We start from the raw sequence: 17,225 nt of genomic DNA on the forward strand, positions 1-17,225 counted from the left end.
ATATAAAAATTGTAGTTCTTTCTTGGTTAGTGTTATTTATCGGACTCGGTGGGTCGAAACCAACTTTGATCCGACCAAGTTAGGGTGGCAAAACTCGGGTTTAGCATGCTCAATTTTGGCCCAGACTGGGATTCAGGCTAGTGACACAACAAGAAACTTGAGCTAGACCAATCTTTTCTGGGCCGACCCAGCCCAATAAACAACATTATTCTTGGTGAGGTCATTATTTTATTGTAGTTTTTTATATGTTGGTAATTCCTAGTATAACACAGTAATTCGCGTTGTAAAGCAATCCCACATTGGTATTGAGAAGGAGTGTGTGGCTCCTCTTAAGAGGTTAAACACCCTTCCCTATTGAAATTTTTTAAAACTGTGAGACCCAGATGTGTCAAAACGGACAATATCAATGGCGACCCAGAAGATTGGTCTTCACCTTCATATAACAATTCATCATTTTGTCTGATTTTTTCGTGTTCATGTTTGAGTTTTTATATATTTTTATAATTAATAAATTAGTCGACTTGTAGACAAGCCAGTGAGATGAATCATATTTTGGAGAAAAGAGAAGAACAAAACAGCCCTTGGCAACCTCTTTAGCCATAAACATGATTGATGTTCTTAATTGTTTTTAAATATGGTGCTTCAATCATGAATTGCCTACCAAGTGAGACATGTTTCCTTTCTATGGGGCCTCTTTAGTGTACATTGTTTTGATGAAATAATTTTGGCACTACCTTTTATCTTCTTACAAATCTTACCTGTCAATATGTAGTTGAAGGATTTTTCATCCAAGTGAAACCACTCTTAGAGAGATATTCACTTTTCAAAAGATATGATATGTTTAAATAACATTTGAATAGGATTCTAAAAATGTAAGGATAAGCCACTCAAGCTAAGTGCTTATCTTTTGTTAAGATAAAGATATGATAAATTTAAACTAACGGTAACGGGAACGGTACGGAGCGAATATAACTAATTATGCAAGAAACTCATTGTCTAAGAGGTCTATCTATTTTCTTCCAATTATAACAAATGAAAAATTTTAATTGATAATTTCGGTGTACTTCCTTCAAAATTTAGATGTAAAGGTCTTTTTTACTTATACCATGAAGTCTAGAGACTATAGGAAAAGAAGCGAATATAATCTCTGCCTATCATGATTTTCTTTTCTGTACAGTTTTTTTTTCATATATTGTCGGCCTTTGTTTTTTTACCTCCTATTACTCTTTGCCTCCCATCAAAATTCTCACAACTCACCCAATCTCTCATTTTATCTCTCAAGCTGTCTCTTCCCCACTTTCAAGCAACATGGTGGACCCTGGTTAGAACCTGGCTCATTCCAACAAGTGTCTTTTTATAAAATAATATGAATCATGGCAATGCCATTGCCCTCTACTCTACCAAAAAGCAACACTACTTTTGAGAGTTTTGTTCTTCCAAATCCAATAGAAATTTTGAAGTAGAAAATATGATTTTCTTAGTCATGCACTTTCTTAGATCATCTATCATCTAACTTAGGTAAAATATATTCATTATTTCTTTTTTTGTTGAAGTAATAAATTCATTAATTGGTGTACAACATGAACATTTTAAAAGTAAAGAAAGGCGTAAACTTTGAACAAGGAAAACCTAAAAAACTAATAAAAATTTGAGAGATGAGTTTTGGAATGTCCTCTATGATCACTTTGTAGGGACTCATAAGGATATGCACACAAGAATAGCTAGGGCCTAGGAGTTTCTCTTTTTGAGAACCACTCATAAGTGATGCAGAATTGGTGTATATACCAAACACAAATGAAAGAATACTTATTTAATTTTTACGTGTGAAATAATTATTGGCGTGAATGGGACTAACTTGTGGGCAGGAGGAGAATTGTTATTTAGGTCGCTTAAGGCGAAGTCAAGTACTATAGTCTATACCTCTTAACAAAAAAAAAAAAGTACTATAGTCAGGGGCGGAGCCAGGAATTTGTTCTAGGCAGGGCTGACTTAAAATAAAATCTGCGTACTAATTTGTACGTTGAAGGTATCAGTGCTTGTAAAAGATAAACACTTTTGTTTATTCAATTAAAATTGCTTCATAGGTTTAACATTTTATGATAATTTTTTGTTTCTACTAATAGACATGTCTAGGAGTTCACAAGCGAAAAAAAATTAATTACATTTGAGGTAAAACAAAAAATAAGACATAAACTCTTTTCTCTAACCAAATTAATCAACGAAATGTGGTAAACATTCTAAACTAGCTATTTACAAAGAAAAAAATTTACCGTCAAATGAGACTCTCCCTTTCGCTACAACGACTGAGAGAAAGAGAAAAGTGAAAAAAGACTAAGAGGGAGAGAGAAGCATGAAAAGAGGGAAGTGGAGAAAGACGAAGATGAAGAAAGAAAGATGAAGTATATGAGGGAGGAAAAAAATGTAAGAATAAGAAAACTATTAAAATACAACAATATAGGAGAAAAAAATTAATGGGGGTGAAAAAAGAAGTCTGGACAAAATTAAGTGCCAAAAAGGTAGTTGATTACGAATTAAGGCTAAAATCCTGACCTCCTTATAAGTTGGGGGACCAAACAACAATTATCCTTTCAAAAGCCAGTTCAAAAAAGAGTGAAAAACATGCTTTGGGGGAGATTCGAACCTATGCACCAAGATGTGGGAGCCACGGCCTTTACCATCTGGGCTAGTTTACTTAAGTGTCAGGTTTTAGGTGCGGATTTATTTAGACTTAACCCAGGCTATAGCCTGGGTTAGTCTACACATAGCTCCGCCCCTGACTATAGTCTATAGATTATAATGTTGATTCTAGAACTATTTGTTTTTTTATTTAAATCGGAAATCACAGTCTAACTAGTTCCAGTCAGAGGGGGAATAGTCATTCAAATCATTTATGACAAAGGGTTTCTAAGGAAGTCATCTATAGTCATCCATTACCCAAAAGTTGAATAAAAAAATGAACATTCCAAATCTAATGGAGACTATTCCAATTACATAGTCAAGTTTTAAGTTTGAATTTGAAATACTAACGAACACTAACATAAGTAAAAAATAAAATAAAATGTGGGTTTGGTACAAAATATGACTCAAATCTCATTTTAAGATTCACTTCACGAGGCAATACACTTATAGCACAACATTGATTACATTAGGATTGAATGGACAACTAGATTAATCATAAGCTCGGCGTATGCAGCCTTGAAGGCCGTATAAGGATTCTTAAAAGTTATTAAGAAGAGACCATATAAGGATTCTTAAAAGTAATTAGCAAGAGAATATGAAATTTCTAAAAGAAAAAAAAAAGAGAATCTCAAATCCAGCTGCACTACTTTTTCTTTATTAATCCTCTTTTGAAACAAGTCAATAAATAACGAATTTCAATTTTCACCTAAATCAAACCTGTGACTTCCATATATTCAGAGTGAACACACAACCAACAGAGCAATCAGTTGTTTGCCCTTGATCATGAGTCAAATATGTAGATTTCACATATAAAAAACACTACATTTTTGTTTATTTATACTCTTTTTAACAAGCCAATGAATAATAGATTTCTACTATAATTGTAAATCAAGCTTATGATCTTCGGATTTTGAAGTAGATGCACAATCTTGATGGGAACTGCTTCCACTGAGACTCCATCCCACGAAATCATGAACTTAAGAGGAGTGTCCAACCGTTACACGAAAGGGTGGTCCGTGGTCGACGATGCACAATCTTCTTATTTTGAAAGATGAGTCAAATGTACCTCATACGCTCACTAGAAACTAGGGGTGGGAATTCTACCCGAAAGCCCGATACCCGTCACGTTTACCCGCGCCCGACAATGTCCATGGACGCCCGCGCCCGAAGATGGGTACTACCCGCCCAGCCCGATGATTTTTCGTGGGCGGGCTCGGGTGAAAAGCTCTGCCCGCCACCCCGCCCATACCCGAGCCCGATATGCTCACCCGACGGGTGCCTATAGATGCCAATCACTTTGAGTGTCGATTATACTTCACTATAAAGCCCAAAGTAGATTTAAGGTTTCTCCCAAGATATATAAACTACACATTGAAGCAACCCTAATAGTTTACCACATTGAATCTGAGAAATTCGGTAGCATAGAGAGAGAAAAAGAATCTACGTTGTCTCTCTAGCCGTTTCTCTCTTATTTACTAGACCTTCTTGTGCCACCCTTCTTCTCTACTAAATAAGTCATTAGGATCATCTTCCATCTCTATGTAGTGGTCAAATTTTAAGATTATTTTGATGTGAAGGAAGAACAAAGAAGAACTAATGAAACATACAAAGACAAGAAAAAAAGTGGAAGACAACCAAGTCTCATGTTTGCATATATAGATCTATATCAGTTGTTGATTTCTTATGTTACGGAATCTGAGTATTTCTTTCATTCTTGATTTATAAGTTTTGTAAAGATTTGGTATCAATTTGTTTAGAGAAGCTTATTTGAACAATATCAAATTTCTAAAGTTTCCTGATCTGGTAGAAAAATATCAGATAAAGAAACCCGATGCCCGATTTGCCCGAAGCCCGACTTGCCCGATGCTTTAGTGGGCATGGGTGGGCTTTGATCATAGGAGATTTCAGAAAAGCCCGCCCGAATCCGCCCGAGAACCCGAGTGGGCAGAGGAGAAACTTACCCGACCCGCCCGAGCCCGACTCAAAATTACCCGCGGGTGCCCATACCCGCCCGATTCCCACCCCTACTAGAAACCACCACTCGCTATGAGGCCAAATGAGTCATTTCAAATAATACCAGTGGCACATATGTAAATTGTAGCCGCAGCAGTGGTATTTTCTGGATTACATATAAGAGAGAACCTCGTCCTAGGGTTTCAGATTTCGACTGTGTTCTTATTCTAGAGAGGAGAAGGAGAAGCAGAAGCAGAGGAGTTTGAGAATGTCGAAGAAGAATAGCTTATCGCGAAGGAAAAAGCAGTACGAATTCGAGCTCCAGAGTAAAAACCCTAATAAAATTCTTTTCTAAGTTGTAATCCTTAACTATTCTTAATTTACATGTCTTATTAATCTCTGTTTTATGTTGTTAATTAGAGGAGAAAGAATTAAGAGAAAAGAAGGAAAACAAATTACAAGCAAAGAAAGGAAAAATGAAAGTAAGCTTCTTCCTTTCTTCCAATTCATTGTTTTTGTTCATCTTCTCTTCATTGATTGCTTTCAAACTTTCAATTTATCCCTTTATTGTGATTTATGTTGCTGGTTTCTTGTAAGGGATATGTTTTAGATTCCTTGATATATTGTTAAGGGTTTAGGGTTTTTAGGGTCTAGGATTTGGGGTGTAGAAATCAGTGTTTGTAATCAAGTATTTAGGGTTAGTGTATGTAAAATTGTTTCTTTCCACTCTTGGGTTTCTATTTCTAAGATCAATACTTAATGTGAAAAACCCCCAATTGTATTTCATGAAAAGATTCAACTTTTTTCTGTTTTTGTATTGATTTTGTTGGTTTTTGATGTTAAGGTTGATGGTAGTAACAAGAAGAACAAGAAGGGATCTGGTGGTTTTCAAGTAGGGAAGAGAAAAGTAAAGACTAAATTGACAGCATTGGCAAAGGCTAAAGCTACCCAAGCAATGGAGCTTGATAGTTAGTTCGAGAGTGTTCGCAAAAGGGTAATTTCTTCGTTCTTTTGTAAGTTAATATTTCTCTGAAGAGTGAAGACGTAGTTAGTTTAGTTATCGTTGTAATCTTCACAAAAAACATAAGCAGATGTTCAATCTAGATTTTGTTTTGTTCTTGCTTATTAATTTGTCTTTCTTTCATTAATCGAATCGACCTTAAATATATGGGTTAGGTAAAATCGAACAACAAACTCGAAACCTAAATCCTGCGATTCTGTTGTTGTTATGTGACCATAAAGCAAATCCCATTACGAACCCTCTGTTCAGCAACCGTTAATTTGATTTCTTTGCTTACATCATGATGATATAACTTTTAACGATTTTACATCTATAGACAAATTAATTTGCTGTACTATTTTCACACTCATTGACGTCTTGTCATCATCATCATCATAATATCATTTCGATAGAACTATAAAAATAAGATGATTAGGGAGATTGAACAAGGCATCGTACCAAGTAGGCCTTTTTCATTCACTACTACTATTTATATAGATTTTAAAGGAATGATGCTGGCAAGTGAAGCAACTTCATTCTGGGTCATTCAGTTTATGGTTTTCTCTCTATAATTGTGCTTGTTTGTGATCATTGTTCATCATCAATATGTGGTGAAGTTAGAACCTTGGGGTCCTTGGTAAAACGCAGACGCTAGTTGGGTTTTGCCGATTTTTAGTTTATGAACACTAAAACTTAGCAAAAGAACTTGGAGCACCAATTAAAAGATGTTCGAAGAACATAACTTGAGTTAGCCATATAATATTGAGGTCCTTGGTAAAACACAGACGCTAGCTGGGTTTCCTGTTACTTTATCTTGCTTTTTGTTGTGGCTTCTGATACCTTATTTGACAAATTCCTTTCATCAATCAAGAAAATGTGTGGTGGTGTTGATAACTGTGAAGGCAAGATATCCAACCCCCTGTCCAATCTATTGCACAAGGGAAGTGTTGTACTTCGCTGTCACCACCGCTCGTCACCAATCACAACCATCGTCAAGACCACCTGCAGAGTAAAATACCTTAAGCAACCAACCTCTGACGAAAGCTTTGAGAAATTGGACAAACTCTCATCAGCAGTTTCAGAGGCTGGGTATTTCTAAGCATCCGCTGCCTAATGCCCGCCTGCTCAGTTAACTATTGGGCTAGCCGCCATTGGGCCAGTTGAGTGCCAGGCTCCCTGATCCAAGTTACTAAAAGAAATAGGCCCCCACTTATCTAATTTATGTTGGCAGTAAAAGAGTTTATTTTGCTTCCCACTTAAAACTTCTATTTTCCCACTTATCACTAATACTATTATTTTTTTGCAATTGTAGAAACGTCGCACCATCTTCCTTTCATTATTTCATGTTGAATCAACAGTCAATTTAAAACATACAACAAACAATGGAAGATACAAATATAGATTCATTTTAATATAAAAGCGGAACTACGTGTGATGTGGGCACGAGAAAAGGAACTCCAGTATGGAGCTGGAGATGAAGTCCAGCCATACCAGCGGACATGAAAACCAATGGAGATGAAGTCCGACCGTACCAATATAAGCGGATATCCTACATCCTGGCCATCCTGAAGGGAGCGGATATCCTACATCCTGGCCATCCTGAAGGGATATCCTACATCGTACCAATATAAGCGGATATCCTACATCCTGGCCATCCTGAAGTGAGCGGATATCCTACATCCTGGCCATCCTGAAGGGATATCCTACATCGTGACCATCCCGGGGAGACGAGTGCTGAGTGCTCCAAATTACACAACACTGGGCATACATGAGACTCCACCCCTAGTATAGATGCCGGCCACGATGCTTCCCGGCACAAAGAAAACTTGGCCGACAGACACTGTGGTCATGATAACTTGGCCGACAGACACTGTGTGGTCATATAAATTAGGTTGTGCCATACATAAATACCTCCCGTTTTGTCAAAGACGGGACAAAAGTCACAAAATTGAGTCGTAGAATAAAAAGTTTGTTGCAGGCTGAATTTGACCAACTTGAGAGAAATTCTTATTTTTTAACTGAATACGTGCATAGCACAATAATTCATACATGCACATCACTCTAAATAAACCCCATCTCTCAACAGAAACACAAAAAAAAAGAGAGAAAATCTTGCTGCTGATCCCACAGTCAAACATTCAGATAACTCAGCATCAAACTACTAGACACTTTTATTACATTATAATGCTCACGACTTGAATAAACCACCGTACTCCCCCCATCTTCAGGCTCAGGCAGCACTCAACAGTTTCTTAATATCCTTCTGCAACAACCCACAAAACCAAAACAAGTTCAGGACAAAGAAAGAAACTAAAACAGGAAGAGATAAGCTAATGGAACTCTGATTATATACCTCGATGCTCAGAGGGGAGGTCGTTGGAGCATATCGATCAACTACATGACCGTCCCTGTCGACTAGGAACTTGGAGAAATTCCACTTGATATTGTCTCCGAAAAGACTTCCTTTGCTCGCCTTCAAGAATTTGTATATCGGAGCTGCATTGTCTCCATTCACATCCACCTAAACAAGAGAGAAATTTACATTTTAAGAGAAACCCATACACATCCATTCTGCATTATCTCATTTTACGGTTTCATGGTGCAATGTGGTTATATGAATTATACCTTGTCAAAGATTGGGTACTCAGCTTTGAATCGAGTACAAGCAAACTCAACTATCTCCTCATTGTTTCCTGGTTCTTGTGCCCCAAATTGGTTGCAAGGAAATGCTAGTATCTCCAGTCCTTTTAGCAACAAAATAGACATTATCAGACTAATAAGTTCCCAAACCCAAATACTATTCCTCCAATACCATTCCAAATATACAACATGGTACAAGTAAGACAAGACATTCAAACCTTGGTCCTTGTATTTCTGATACAACTGAGCAAGCTCTGTGTAGTTTGAGTTTGTTAAACCACTGCACCAAACAATCAAAAGCAAAATAACCCATGAGTTGATTCAACCCATAATTGAAACTAGTAGAATCAAGAGGGGGAGAATTATGAACATAAGATTAAAATTTACCATTGAGAAGCAACATTTACAATCAACAAAACTTTTCCTTTGTAAATGCTAAGATCAACATCATTCCCTCTAGCATCCTACAAGTAAGAGACAATGATTCATATATGAGATGTATAAATCATCATCTAACACTCTGAATAGAGAACCCTAATCACATTTAAGAAAGGGGAAATCGAAATTCTAAAGGGTCAAAGTCCATCCAGTTTTCAAGTACTCTCTTGATTAAATCAGGTTAAGTTCTTTCGAAATTATATAATTTATTATCATAGATTATCATTCCGATTCGAGAATTCAACAATAACCCAATTTCCCAAATTCATATATACAAAATATGAAACCCTAGAATTGATCAAATTGCAAAACAAAATCAACCTCCCTCGATTGAATCCAAAATAAACAGAGGTCTTTCCAATAGAATATAACTTAATTACATAAATGAATTACATAAATGAATCTAAATCGATTAAATAATACCCTAAACAGAATTTCGAATTACAGATAAAACGCACTGACCTTAACAGTGAACTCATGAATAGATCCCTGTTCCTTCTTGGAATGACTTGCCATATCAGAGAATGATCTTATAGGAAGAAAAAAGGGTTTTGGGGAAGAAGAAGAAAAAGAAGTGAACAATCCTGTTTTAACTAAAGAAACAGAAGAAGACGAAGAAGATGATGATAAAGGAGATGAGAAAGAAGAAAAGCTGAACTTTTTAGAGTTAGAGAGAGAGAAACTTTTATAAGAAGAGATAATTGGAGCAGATAATTTAGGGTTTATGGAACTGAGAATAAAACGAGACGATTTTGAAGAGAGGATCATGAAATCTGAGCAACTTTGACACAGCTACAAATACAGAATACTTAGGATTTATCTTTATACAGGTGACGGTGTGAAGATTAGTGTTACACGTGTAAGTCATATGTTTGTCCACGTAATACATTTTGCACACGTGTGATTATTATGTATCCACGCAAGGGCTCACGTCACTCAGCTTCACATTATGCTTTTCAAGAGGTCTCCGTTCACACTTCATACTAGGGGTGGGATTTTGGTCCCTAAACCCACGCACGATTGTCAAAGTCCGAATGGTCTGTGACCGTCCGATGTCCGAATCAGTCCGACCGAAAGAGCGTAAGCGAACGGACGCGGGCATAGGTCCTTATCCGGTGATCCGACCGAGTCCGCCCGCTTATATAGTCCGCCCTGACCAAACTCGTCCATACCTGTCCGTCTCGCCTATATAATTGGTTTTAAGCCTTTAGATCTGTAGGATTAGCTACAACCGTTAGATTTTAAGAGTAAAAATATATAACCTTAGGAATCACTTTTCTTAATCTTGTCTTCGCCTCTCTACTTCTCTAGTCTCTCTCTCTCTCTCTCTCTCTCTCTTTCCTCCACAATCTCAATTTCTCATCAGTAATCCTAGAATCCACAATATACCGATCGTAATCCATGAGAAGAAGAATAGAACCGATCGTAATCTATGAGAAATCTCAATGATTATCTTTTAATTTTGTTCTATTTACTTTTTAGAATTGTAAAGTGGGAGTTTAGAAAGTTGTCTTTAGCTACTAAACAGTTTTACTTTTGAATAAAAAATTCTTTATTTGTTCATTAGTGACCGACGCCCGCCCGACTGGTATCCAGTTTGCCCGACTATCAAAACGTCACAGACAGACACTTTGTTGCAAGAATATCCGAAATGTCCGCCCGTTTTGTCCGGATGGTTGATTGGACACTTAGGACTTGTGCCCATTCCGCCCGGACTGGCTGAGTTAGTGTCTGTTTCCCGCTCGTCCAAACTGATTCCCACCCCTACTCAGACTGAGCAAGTTTGGAACGGGTCGGAACCAGGTTGGCCCATGAGAAATTTCTGAATTGGTCCGGGTTGAGTATTTTTATGGGTACTGAGTGGGCTCAGTTGACACTTTTGTGAAGGGAACTTTTATATACACTTACCACGTTTTCTTGCCACACTCTCATCTCCTTTGAATTGAACAAAAAAAACATATCTCCAAATCAAGTGTCACTTAAAATTTTCAGAGTTTTCTTTTTGATTTTTTTTTTCAATGTAAAACTCAATTTGGTCTAAAGATGATGTGACAATATTTAATTTTAAAATGGCTCAAGAAGAAATTCGTTACAGTATTTGAGATTCTTCTTGAGGACTTCAATTTTCCGCATTGACATTTTTTACATTAAGAGTGTTGCATTGGATATGTCATCTAAATAATTTTTAAGAGAGTGTCATTGGATATGTCTTTTAAGTAAAGGATCTCAATAGTGTCGTTCAGGATTTTTTTTTCCAATTGAGACTGACACCCTTCAACAAAAAAAAAAAAAATTGAGACTGACAACTTATTTTTTTTTGAGTTTTGCTTTGGAAATGCCCTCAAATGTTTGTGTATATAACAAAATGACTGAGTGCATTCAGAATTCCCCTTTGTGAATACTGACGGCCCAAGTAGGATAGCTGGGCTTGAAGATAGAAGATTTAAGGGGAACTTTTATCGGCACCTATTTGTGTTAAGAAAGCACCCCGACCGTTTGACTGTGGTGAATTCACTTGGATCAGCCAACATTATTAGCACCCTGTTAGGTTCGTCGAACCAACCGATTATTTAACTCATGTACTTCATCTTATGTCGAGGGCAGATTTTGAGTCTTTAGACGAGAATACTTATTATAGACACACACTTAAAGTGAAATTGCACTTAAAACTTCAAAAATGGTAGTGAAACTACAAATTTGCCATAGTTTGTTAATGGTCTTTTGCTTCACATTTTTCCAGCTAAAATAAATGCATTTGAAAAATTCTATTGCCGTTATTGCTGTTGGGGAAAAGGTAATTCTTGGGGAACATAAATTTCCCGCCAATAGTGTAGCTTATTGCCGATAGAAAACATTAATGTGTCGTCGGAAATAAGTGTTTGCTAACATAGTTCCTCCATCGAGAATAGTGTTGCCGATGTCTTCTGAGTTTTATCCGACGACTCTGCACCGCTGAAAAGCCTTCATATTTGTAGTGCAGTTTCCAAAATGTGGAAGGTGTTAGACCGAGATATTTTTGTTAAAATAATAAACTCATAAGGTATTTATTTATTTATTCATTAAACTAGTATTAGATGAGGTGGATTAATCATTAATGTTAGTAGTTAAGTAATTAGAGAGTTAATCTTAGTGGGGTTAATGTACTAGTTAGTGGGATTAATGGACAAGTTAATGAGATCATGTTAGTAGTGGTCATAGTTAGTGGGTAAAATTTGGATCTATAAATAGACCAGTCTTTGTAGTTAATTTCAAAAATCAAATCAAGTCAAGTAATTCAATTCAGATGAATATCTTCTTCATTCTTCTTGTTTGTGCAAGTAATAATTTCCTTTATCATTCGAAAATTAAACTCTTTTAATTTCCAACATTTGGTATCCGAGTTAGGAATATTTTGTGATTACTAACCGAATTGTAAAATGAACGGGTCAATCCAACCTCATCTTCCGCGATTTTGTGGGAAATTTTTTGATCAATGGTGTATCCAAATGAAAGCATTATTTGGCTTCCAGGAAATTTGGGAGATTGTCGAATTTGGGTATGTAGAACCAGTCGATCGGGTAGCACATGAAGCTCTCTCTCAGGTCCAAAAAGATAGTTTGAGAGAGAACATAAAGAATGATAAGAAGGCATTGTTCTTTCTCTATCAAGTTGTTTATGAGATTGTCTTCGAGAAAATCTCAAGAGCTGAAACAGCTAAAGAAGTGTGGGACTTGTTGCAAAGATCCTACAAGGGCGATGAAAAGGTAAAAAATGTATAGTTACAGACTTTACGAGGTGAATTTGAATCTCTTAATATGATTAACTCTGAAAACATTTCTGATTAATTCGTCAGAGTTCAATATATTGTTAATCAATTGCGGGTTAATGGTGAACAATTAACTGATCTACGTGTTATTGAGAAAATCATAAGGTCATTGACAGGTCGTTTTGACTATGTTGTCACTGCAATTGAGAAAGGAAAGAACCTCTCAACTATGTCAGTTGAAGGTTTGATGAGTTCATTATGTTCTCATGAACATAAGATGAACAAGAGAGCTGCTGCAGGGTGTATTGAACAAGTTTTTTAAAGCAAAGTCTTCCTGTTTGGAAAAAGTGGTTCTAGTGGTGAAACACCTGTCGACAAAGGTGAAGAAAGTCATGGTAAGCAACCAAAAAAATTGGAAGGTATGACAAATCTAAAGTTAGATGTTTTCGTTGTAAAAAATTAGGTCATTATAAGTCAGAATATAGAGTTTCCAAGAAATATTCAGAGCATGCTAACTTTGCTGAAGATGATGTAGAAGAGGGAGAAACTCTTTTATTAGGTTGCAGAATGGATGAAGATTCAGATGAAGATTCAGATGATTATTCTATAGAAAGTGATGAAGATGGAGTTTGGGATTGTCCTGTTAAAGAAGATCATCAAATAAAAATTGATATTGGTGATGGGACAGTAGCTTCAGAATCTCAACTAATTGAGATTACACCTATTTCTCCGAATATTCATGATAATTCAAATCCAGAATTATGTCCTAGTTCAACTTACATTCAAGTTTTGTCAAGGTTTGAAGACTACGTTGTAAGCAATGATAATAATGGGGTTGACGAAGATTTTTCAAGGTTTGTATCTTTTGCAGATTGTAGTCACACCAAGCCTATCACTTTTAAAGAATTAGTAAAAAATGTGAGGTGTATTTTTGCTATGGACGACGAAATTTATCCAATTGAGAAAAGTGATACTTGGGAGCTAAATTCTCTTCCTGCATAAAAGAAGTCAATTGGATTGAAATGGTCATTCAAAACCAAGTACAAACCAGATGATGAAGTAGACAAATTAGTTGTGAAAGAGTATGATGAAAAACCAGATTGATATGAAGTTTTTAAGTTGATGAACAAATGACTAATATTTTTATTAAGTCGTTGAAGGTCCATTGATATTTCAAGTTGAAGATCATGACGGGTGTTATAATGTTTGAGTTTAAGGAACAGTGTTAAAGTTATAAACTCAAAAGGTATTTATTTATTTATTCATTTAACTAGTATTAGATGAGGTGGATTAATGTTAGTAGTTAAGTAATTAGAGAGTTAATCTTAGTGGGGTTAATGTACTAGTTAGTGGGATTAATGGACAAGTTAATGAGATCATGTTAGTAGTGGTCATAGTTAGTGGGTAAAATTTGGGTCTATAAATAGACCCGTCTTTGTAGTTAATTTCAAAAATCAAATCAAGTTAAGTAATTCAGTTCAGATAATTATCTTCTTCATTCTTCTTTCTTTATGCAAGTTATAATTTCCTTTAGCATTCGCAAAGTAAACTCTTTTAGTTTCCAACAATTTTGAGAGCCTACAAATGTCTAAAGCATTGGATTAAAAATGCGGTTGGACGTTGGAGTAATATTTTTTGTGTGAATTTAGAGAGAACGCCACAAGTGAAGAAACACCTGAAGATAATGTCACATACAAAGGTGGTAACTAAGTACCCAAAATATAATATCTAGTTTATCAACTGCAATTGGTTTTTCATTGATGAGTAGAGAAACTTTTCAACCCAATGAAGAGAGAGAAAATGAAAGGGGTGTGTGTGTGTGGGGTGGGGGGGGGGGGGGGGGGGGGGGGGGGGGGGACCATGGTGAAGAGAGAGAAAATGAAAGGGGTGTGTGTGTGTGTGTGGGGGGGGGGACCATGGAGAAAGCTTTTTTTGTTTAAGTATGAAGGCCGCCAGAAATTTTGATCGGCCGACGACCTTATCGGAGAAGATGAAGAGGTGGCAAGAGGGATGACGTGGCAAAGAGAGGTGGTGAGACGGAGGAGAGAGAGTTAACGGACATTTGACGGTAGCGAAAAAAGAAGGACATTTGGGTATTTTCGATAAAGTAGGGGGCTACGCCGGAAGCTGGTCATAAAGTAGGGTGTCATTTGAAAAATAACCCAATAAAAAAATGTACCTAGAGAGCTGAAGACTAAAAAAAATGGACTGATTTTTTTACCAAAATGGACTGATTTTTTTTTACCAAAATGGACTGATATTCAAAATCTTATTAAGAGTCCACCACCATTTGGTGTAGTTGTTGGACACACTCCCTCTTAAGTCCATAAGGTTGTGGGATCGAGCCTCAATGAAAGTAGTTTATACTAATATTACCAATGAATGAATTATTGGCATAGAGTTAAGAGTCGTTGTGCCTCTGTTAACCAATCGTACACATTGATGTTTTTTCTTAGACCAATCGTACACATTGATTCCACCGGAAAATTAAATTAGAGAGGGACAATTGAGAGCATTTAAACGTGCCAAGCATTTCTGACCTCACAGGCACAGTTTGTCTGGACTTTGACAACACTACAAATCCGATCCAATTTACAGCTACAAAGATGGGGACTGTTGTGGACAGACTTAATTATGACGACGGTATTCACACACGACGCCGGCAATAGTAAGTAATGGCTACAGTTCTTTAACAAGAATGTACCTCTTAAATCACAAGAACCTTTTAGTTGGAGCCATATTTTGTTGCAACTCATGTACTTCTATTTGATGTGTGTTGGGAGCCATGTTTTTTTTTTTGTTGGATGATTAGAGAAACTTTTCCACCCAAAAATTTGTAAATTTCTGCCATTGAGCAAATGGATAAAAAAACTGCCTCATTTCCTTTGGTTATAGTGTAGCTAATTTGGAGCTTGTTAGTATTTGGAGGTGGAAGGTTATCTTAACTTTCTCCTATAAAAGGTAGTTAGTTGTATGCACATAATAAGCATTTCTCTTATTACAATAACAATGGCATTTGTTACATCAATCTTTGTTATTCACCCTATTAATCAATGCTCCTTCAAATAATTCCAACCTGCACCAGTATTACATTTCCCACAGTTTGTTCGAACAAATGTCAATCAAAAGTCTCATATAGTCGGTACTCTTGATGATATTGGTTTTCGAATAAACAACGACAACCTATCAAACAAAAGGCGGTCGGAAAATAACCAACCAAATATTTAGGATTAATGATATTGTTCAATCTCTGAAGAGCGATGCGACAATTGTATTCGTCAACTAGATTCTTTTGACATCTTTAGTGACTGTTTATTTTGTGTAAATGAACTACTTAGGCAGAGTTTTATACTATAGAAGTTGAGGGGCTAAAGAAAGAAGTAAAACGATTAAGGGTGCTTTAGAAACCATAATTTCCACCAAGGACAATGATATTTTTGAAGAGAAAAAGGGTACTATGTACCTTAAAGCTCTAAGATTTAGGCTACTTAGACAACATGGCGATGAAGTTTCTCAAGGTATTTACTTAATTAATATCTCACAAAAGACAACATCTTCCTCTCTCACAAAAGACATAAGCCATGCTGGAAATATAAGGTTAAAGGTTAGATCAATAGAGTATGAATTCAAAAAGCAAAATATAGGTCGTTGTGTCGTGGTATGGAGGTCATTATCTTGAAAGTGATTTCGTAACAACCTCGGTGTAAAATTGTATTTTCCGACCACTCCCTAAGAATTTGCTAACTGTTGTCTTCTCGTCCCAAAGGAAACAACATTGGAGAAGAAAAAGAATACTCAGTAAATAGGAGAAGATGATTTCGTTTTTCTTTGTCCTTTTCTGTTGAAGTAGGCCAGAATATATCCCAACCAGGGGCGAGCCCACATAGGGGCATGTGGAGGGCATGCGCCCCCACGACCCTAATGTGGCTCGTTTATATTATATTGTTCTTGCCACTTTATTATATATCTATATGTCAATAAACTAAATTGTTTCTTAGCTTAAGTGGTAAAAGATTTGGGTTACATTGTCAAGGTCTCGAGATCGATCCCCACCCATAGCACCTTTTTTTCTAAAATTTCTACTGTTACGTTACCCGAAAGTATTCTTTTTGTTTGGTTTAAGTCTTTAAAATGACTGATTGTAAAAAATTCTTTTTTTTTGTTGAGATTGTAAAAAATTCTTTATGAAGTAAATGCCTGATTTTATCTCCAAAATTACTTTTTGCACGTTTGTCATAGTAAACATGTTATTAGAAAGAAAAGTTCATCTTCATCTTTTCTTCTATCACGATCACTTCCTCTTCATCATCTCCACCATCGTTTTGTCTGATTTTTCGGTGACTTATAATTTAAATTTTTTTTTTGCACGTTTGTTATAGTAAACATGTTATTAGAAAGAAAAGTTTATCTTCATCTTTTCTTCTATTACGATTAATTCCTCTTCATCTTCTCCACCATCGTTTTCTTAATCTTCACCAGTATCTCTTCATCCCCTCCTTTATTTTTTTAGTTTAATATTTTTTGAGAATCTAGTTGAGGGAAAGATCCCCAAATCATATTGATGAGAAAATTAGAGATTAATTGTTGTACATTAAAATTACCATGGAACATCTAAACTATAAATCAATTTTTGTCGATAATTTGCTTTTTGATTCTAGTCTGATCGTGTAATATGGAGTTCTTTCATTATCTATAAAAAAAGTGCCCCCACTCATAAAAATGTCTGGCCTCGCCACTGATCCCAACAGAAAGAGTAACCTACTAGGAAAC

The 17,225-nt window shown here is 36.2% G+C and overlaps 2 protein-coding genes across 2 annotated transcripts; one reads left to right on the forward strand and one right to left on the reverse strand.

Moving 5' to 3' along the window:
- Positions 1-4,800: 4,800 nt before the first annotated feature.
- Positions 4,801-5,757, forward strand: LOC147534351 (uncharacterized). The gene is made up of 3 exons (XM_086646836.1): positions 4,801-4,958; positions 5,053-5,114; positions 5,477-5,757. The coding sequence occupies exons 1-3, from the start codon at positions 4,901-4,903 to the stop codon at positions 5,603-5,605; spliced, it is 249 nt and encodes an 82-aa protein (XP_086502962.1). The 5' UTR covers positions 4,801-4,900; the 3' UTR covers positions 5,606-5,757.
- A 1,859-nt stretch (positions 5,758-7,616) lies between these two features.
- LOC147534352 (putative phospholipid hydroperoxide glutathione peroxidase) lies at positions 7,617-9,569 on the reverse strand. Its single transcript, XM_086646835.1, has 6 exons — positions 9,173-9,569; positions 8,660-8,736; positions 8,491-8,552; positions 8,258-8,376; positions 7,986-8,153; positions 7,617-7,895 (listed from the first exon to the last, which is right to left on the reverse strand). The coding sequence occupies exons 1-6, from the start codon at positions 9,476-9,478 to the stop codon at positions 7,863-7,865; spliced, it is 765 nt and encodes a 254-aa protein (XP_086502961.1). The 5' UTR covers positions 9,479-9,569; the 3' UTR covers positions 7,617-7,862.
- Positions 9,570-17,225: the final 7,656 nt, after the last annotated feature.

Source organism: Eschscholzia californica, unplaced genomic scaffold (assembly GCF_041429995.1).
Source record: "Eschscholzia californica isolate CP2 unplaced genomic scaffold, dmEscCali1.0.p SCAF_6, whole genome shotgun sequence".
In the NCBI taxonomy this organism is placed as follows: domain Eukaryota; kingdom Viridiplantae; phylum Streptophyta; class Magnoliopsida; order Ranunculales; family Papaveraceae; genus Eschscholzia; species Eschscholzia californica.

Excerpts from the sequence above, each read along its gene's own strand:
- LOC147534351 (XM_086646836.1), top strand. The coding sequence starts at position 4,901 with ATGTCGAAGAAGAATAGCTTATCGCGAAGGAAAAAGCAGTACGAATTC. Across the intron at positions 4,959-5,052 it reads GTACGAATTCGAGCTCCAGA|AGGAGAAAGAATTAAGAGAA; the intron begins GTAAAAACCCTA and ends GTTGTTAATTAG. Across the intron at positions 5,115-5,476 it reads CAAAGAAAGGAAAAATGAAA|GTTGATGGTAGTAACAAGAA; the intron begins GTAAGCTTCTTC and ends TTTGATGTTAAG.
- LOC147534352 (XM_086646835.1), bottom strand. The coding sequence starts at position 9,478 with ATGATCCTCTCTTCAAAATCGTCTCGTTTTATTCTCAGTTCCATAAAC. Across the intron at positions 8,737-9,172 it reads TTCATGAGTTCACTGTTAAG|GATGCTAGAGGGAATGATGT; the intron begins GTCAGTGCGTTT and ends TCTTACTTGTAG. Across the intron at positions 8,154-8,257 it reads AGTACCCAATCTTTGACAAG|GTGGATGTGAATGGAGACAA; the intron begins GTATAATTCATA and ends TCTCTTGTTTAG.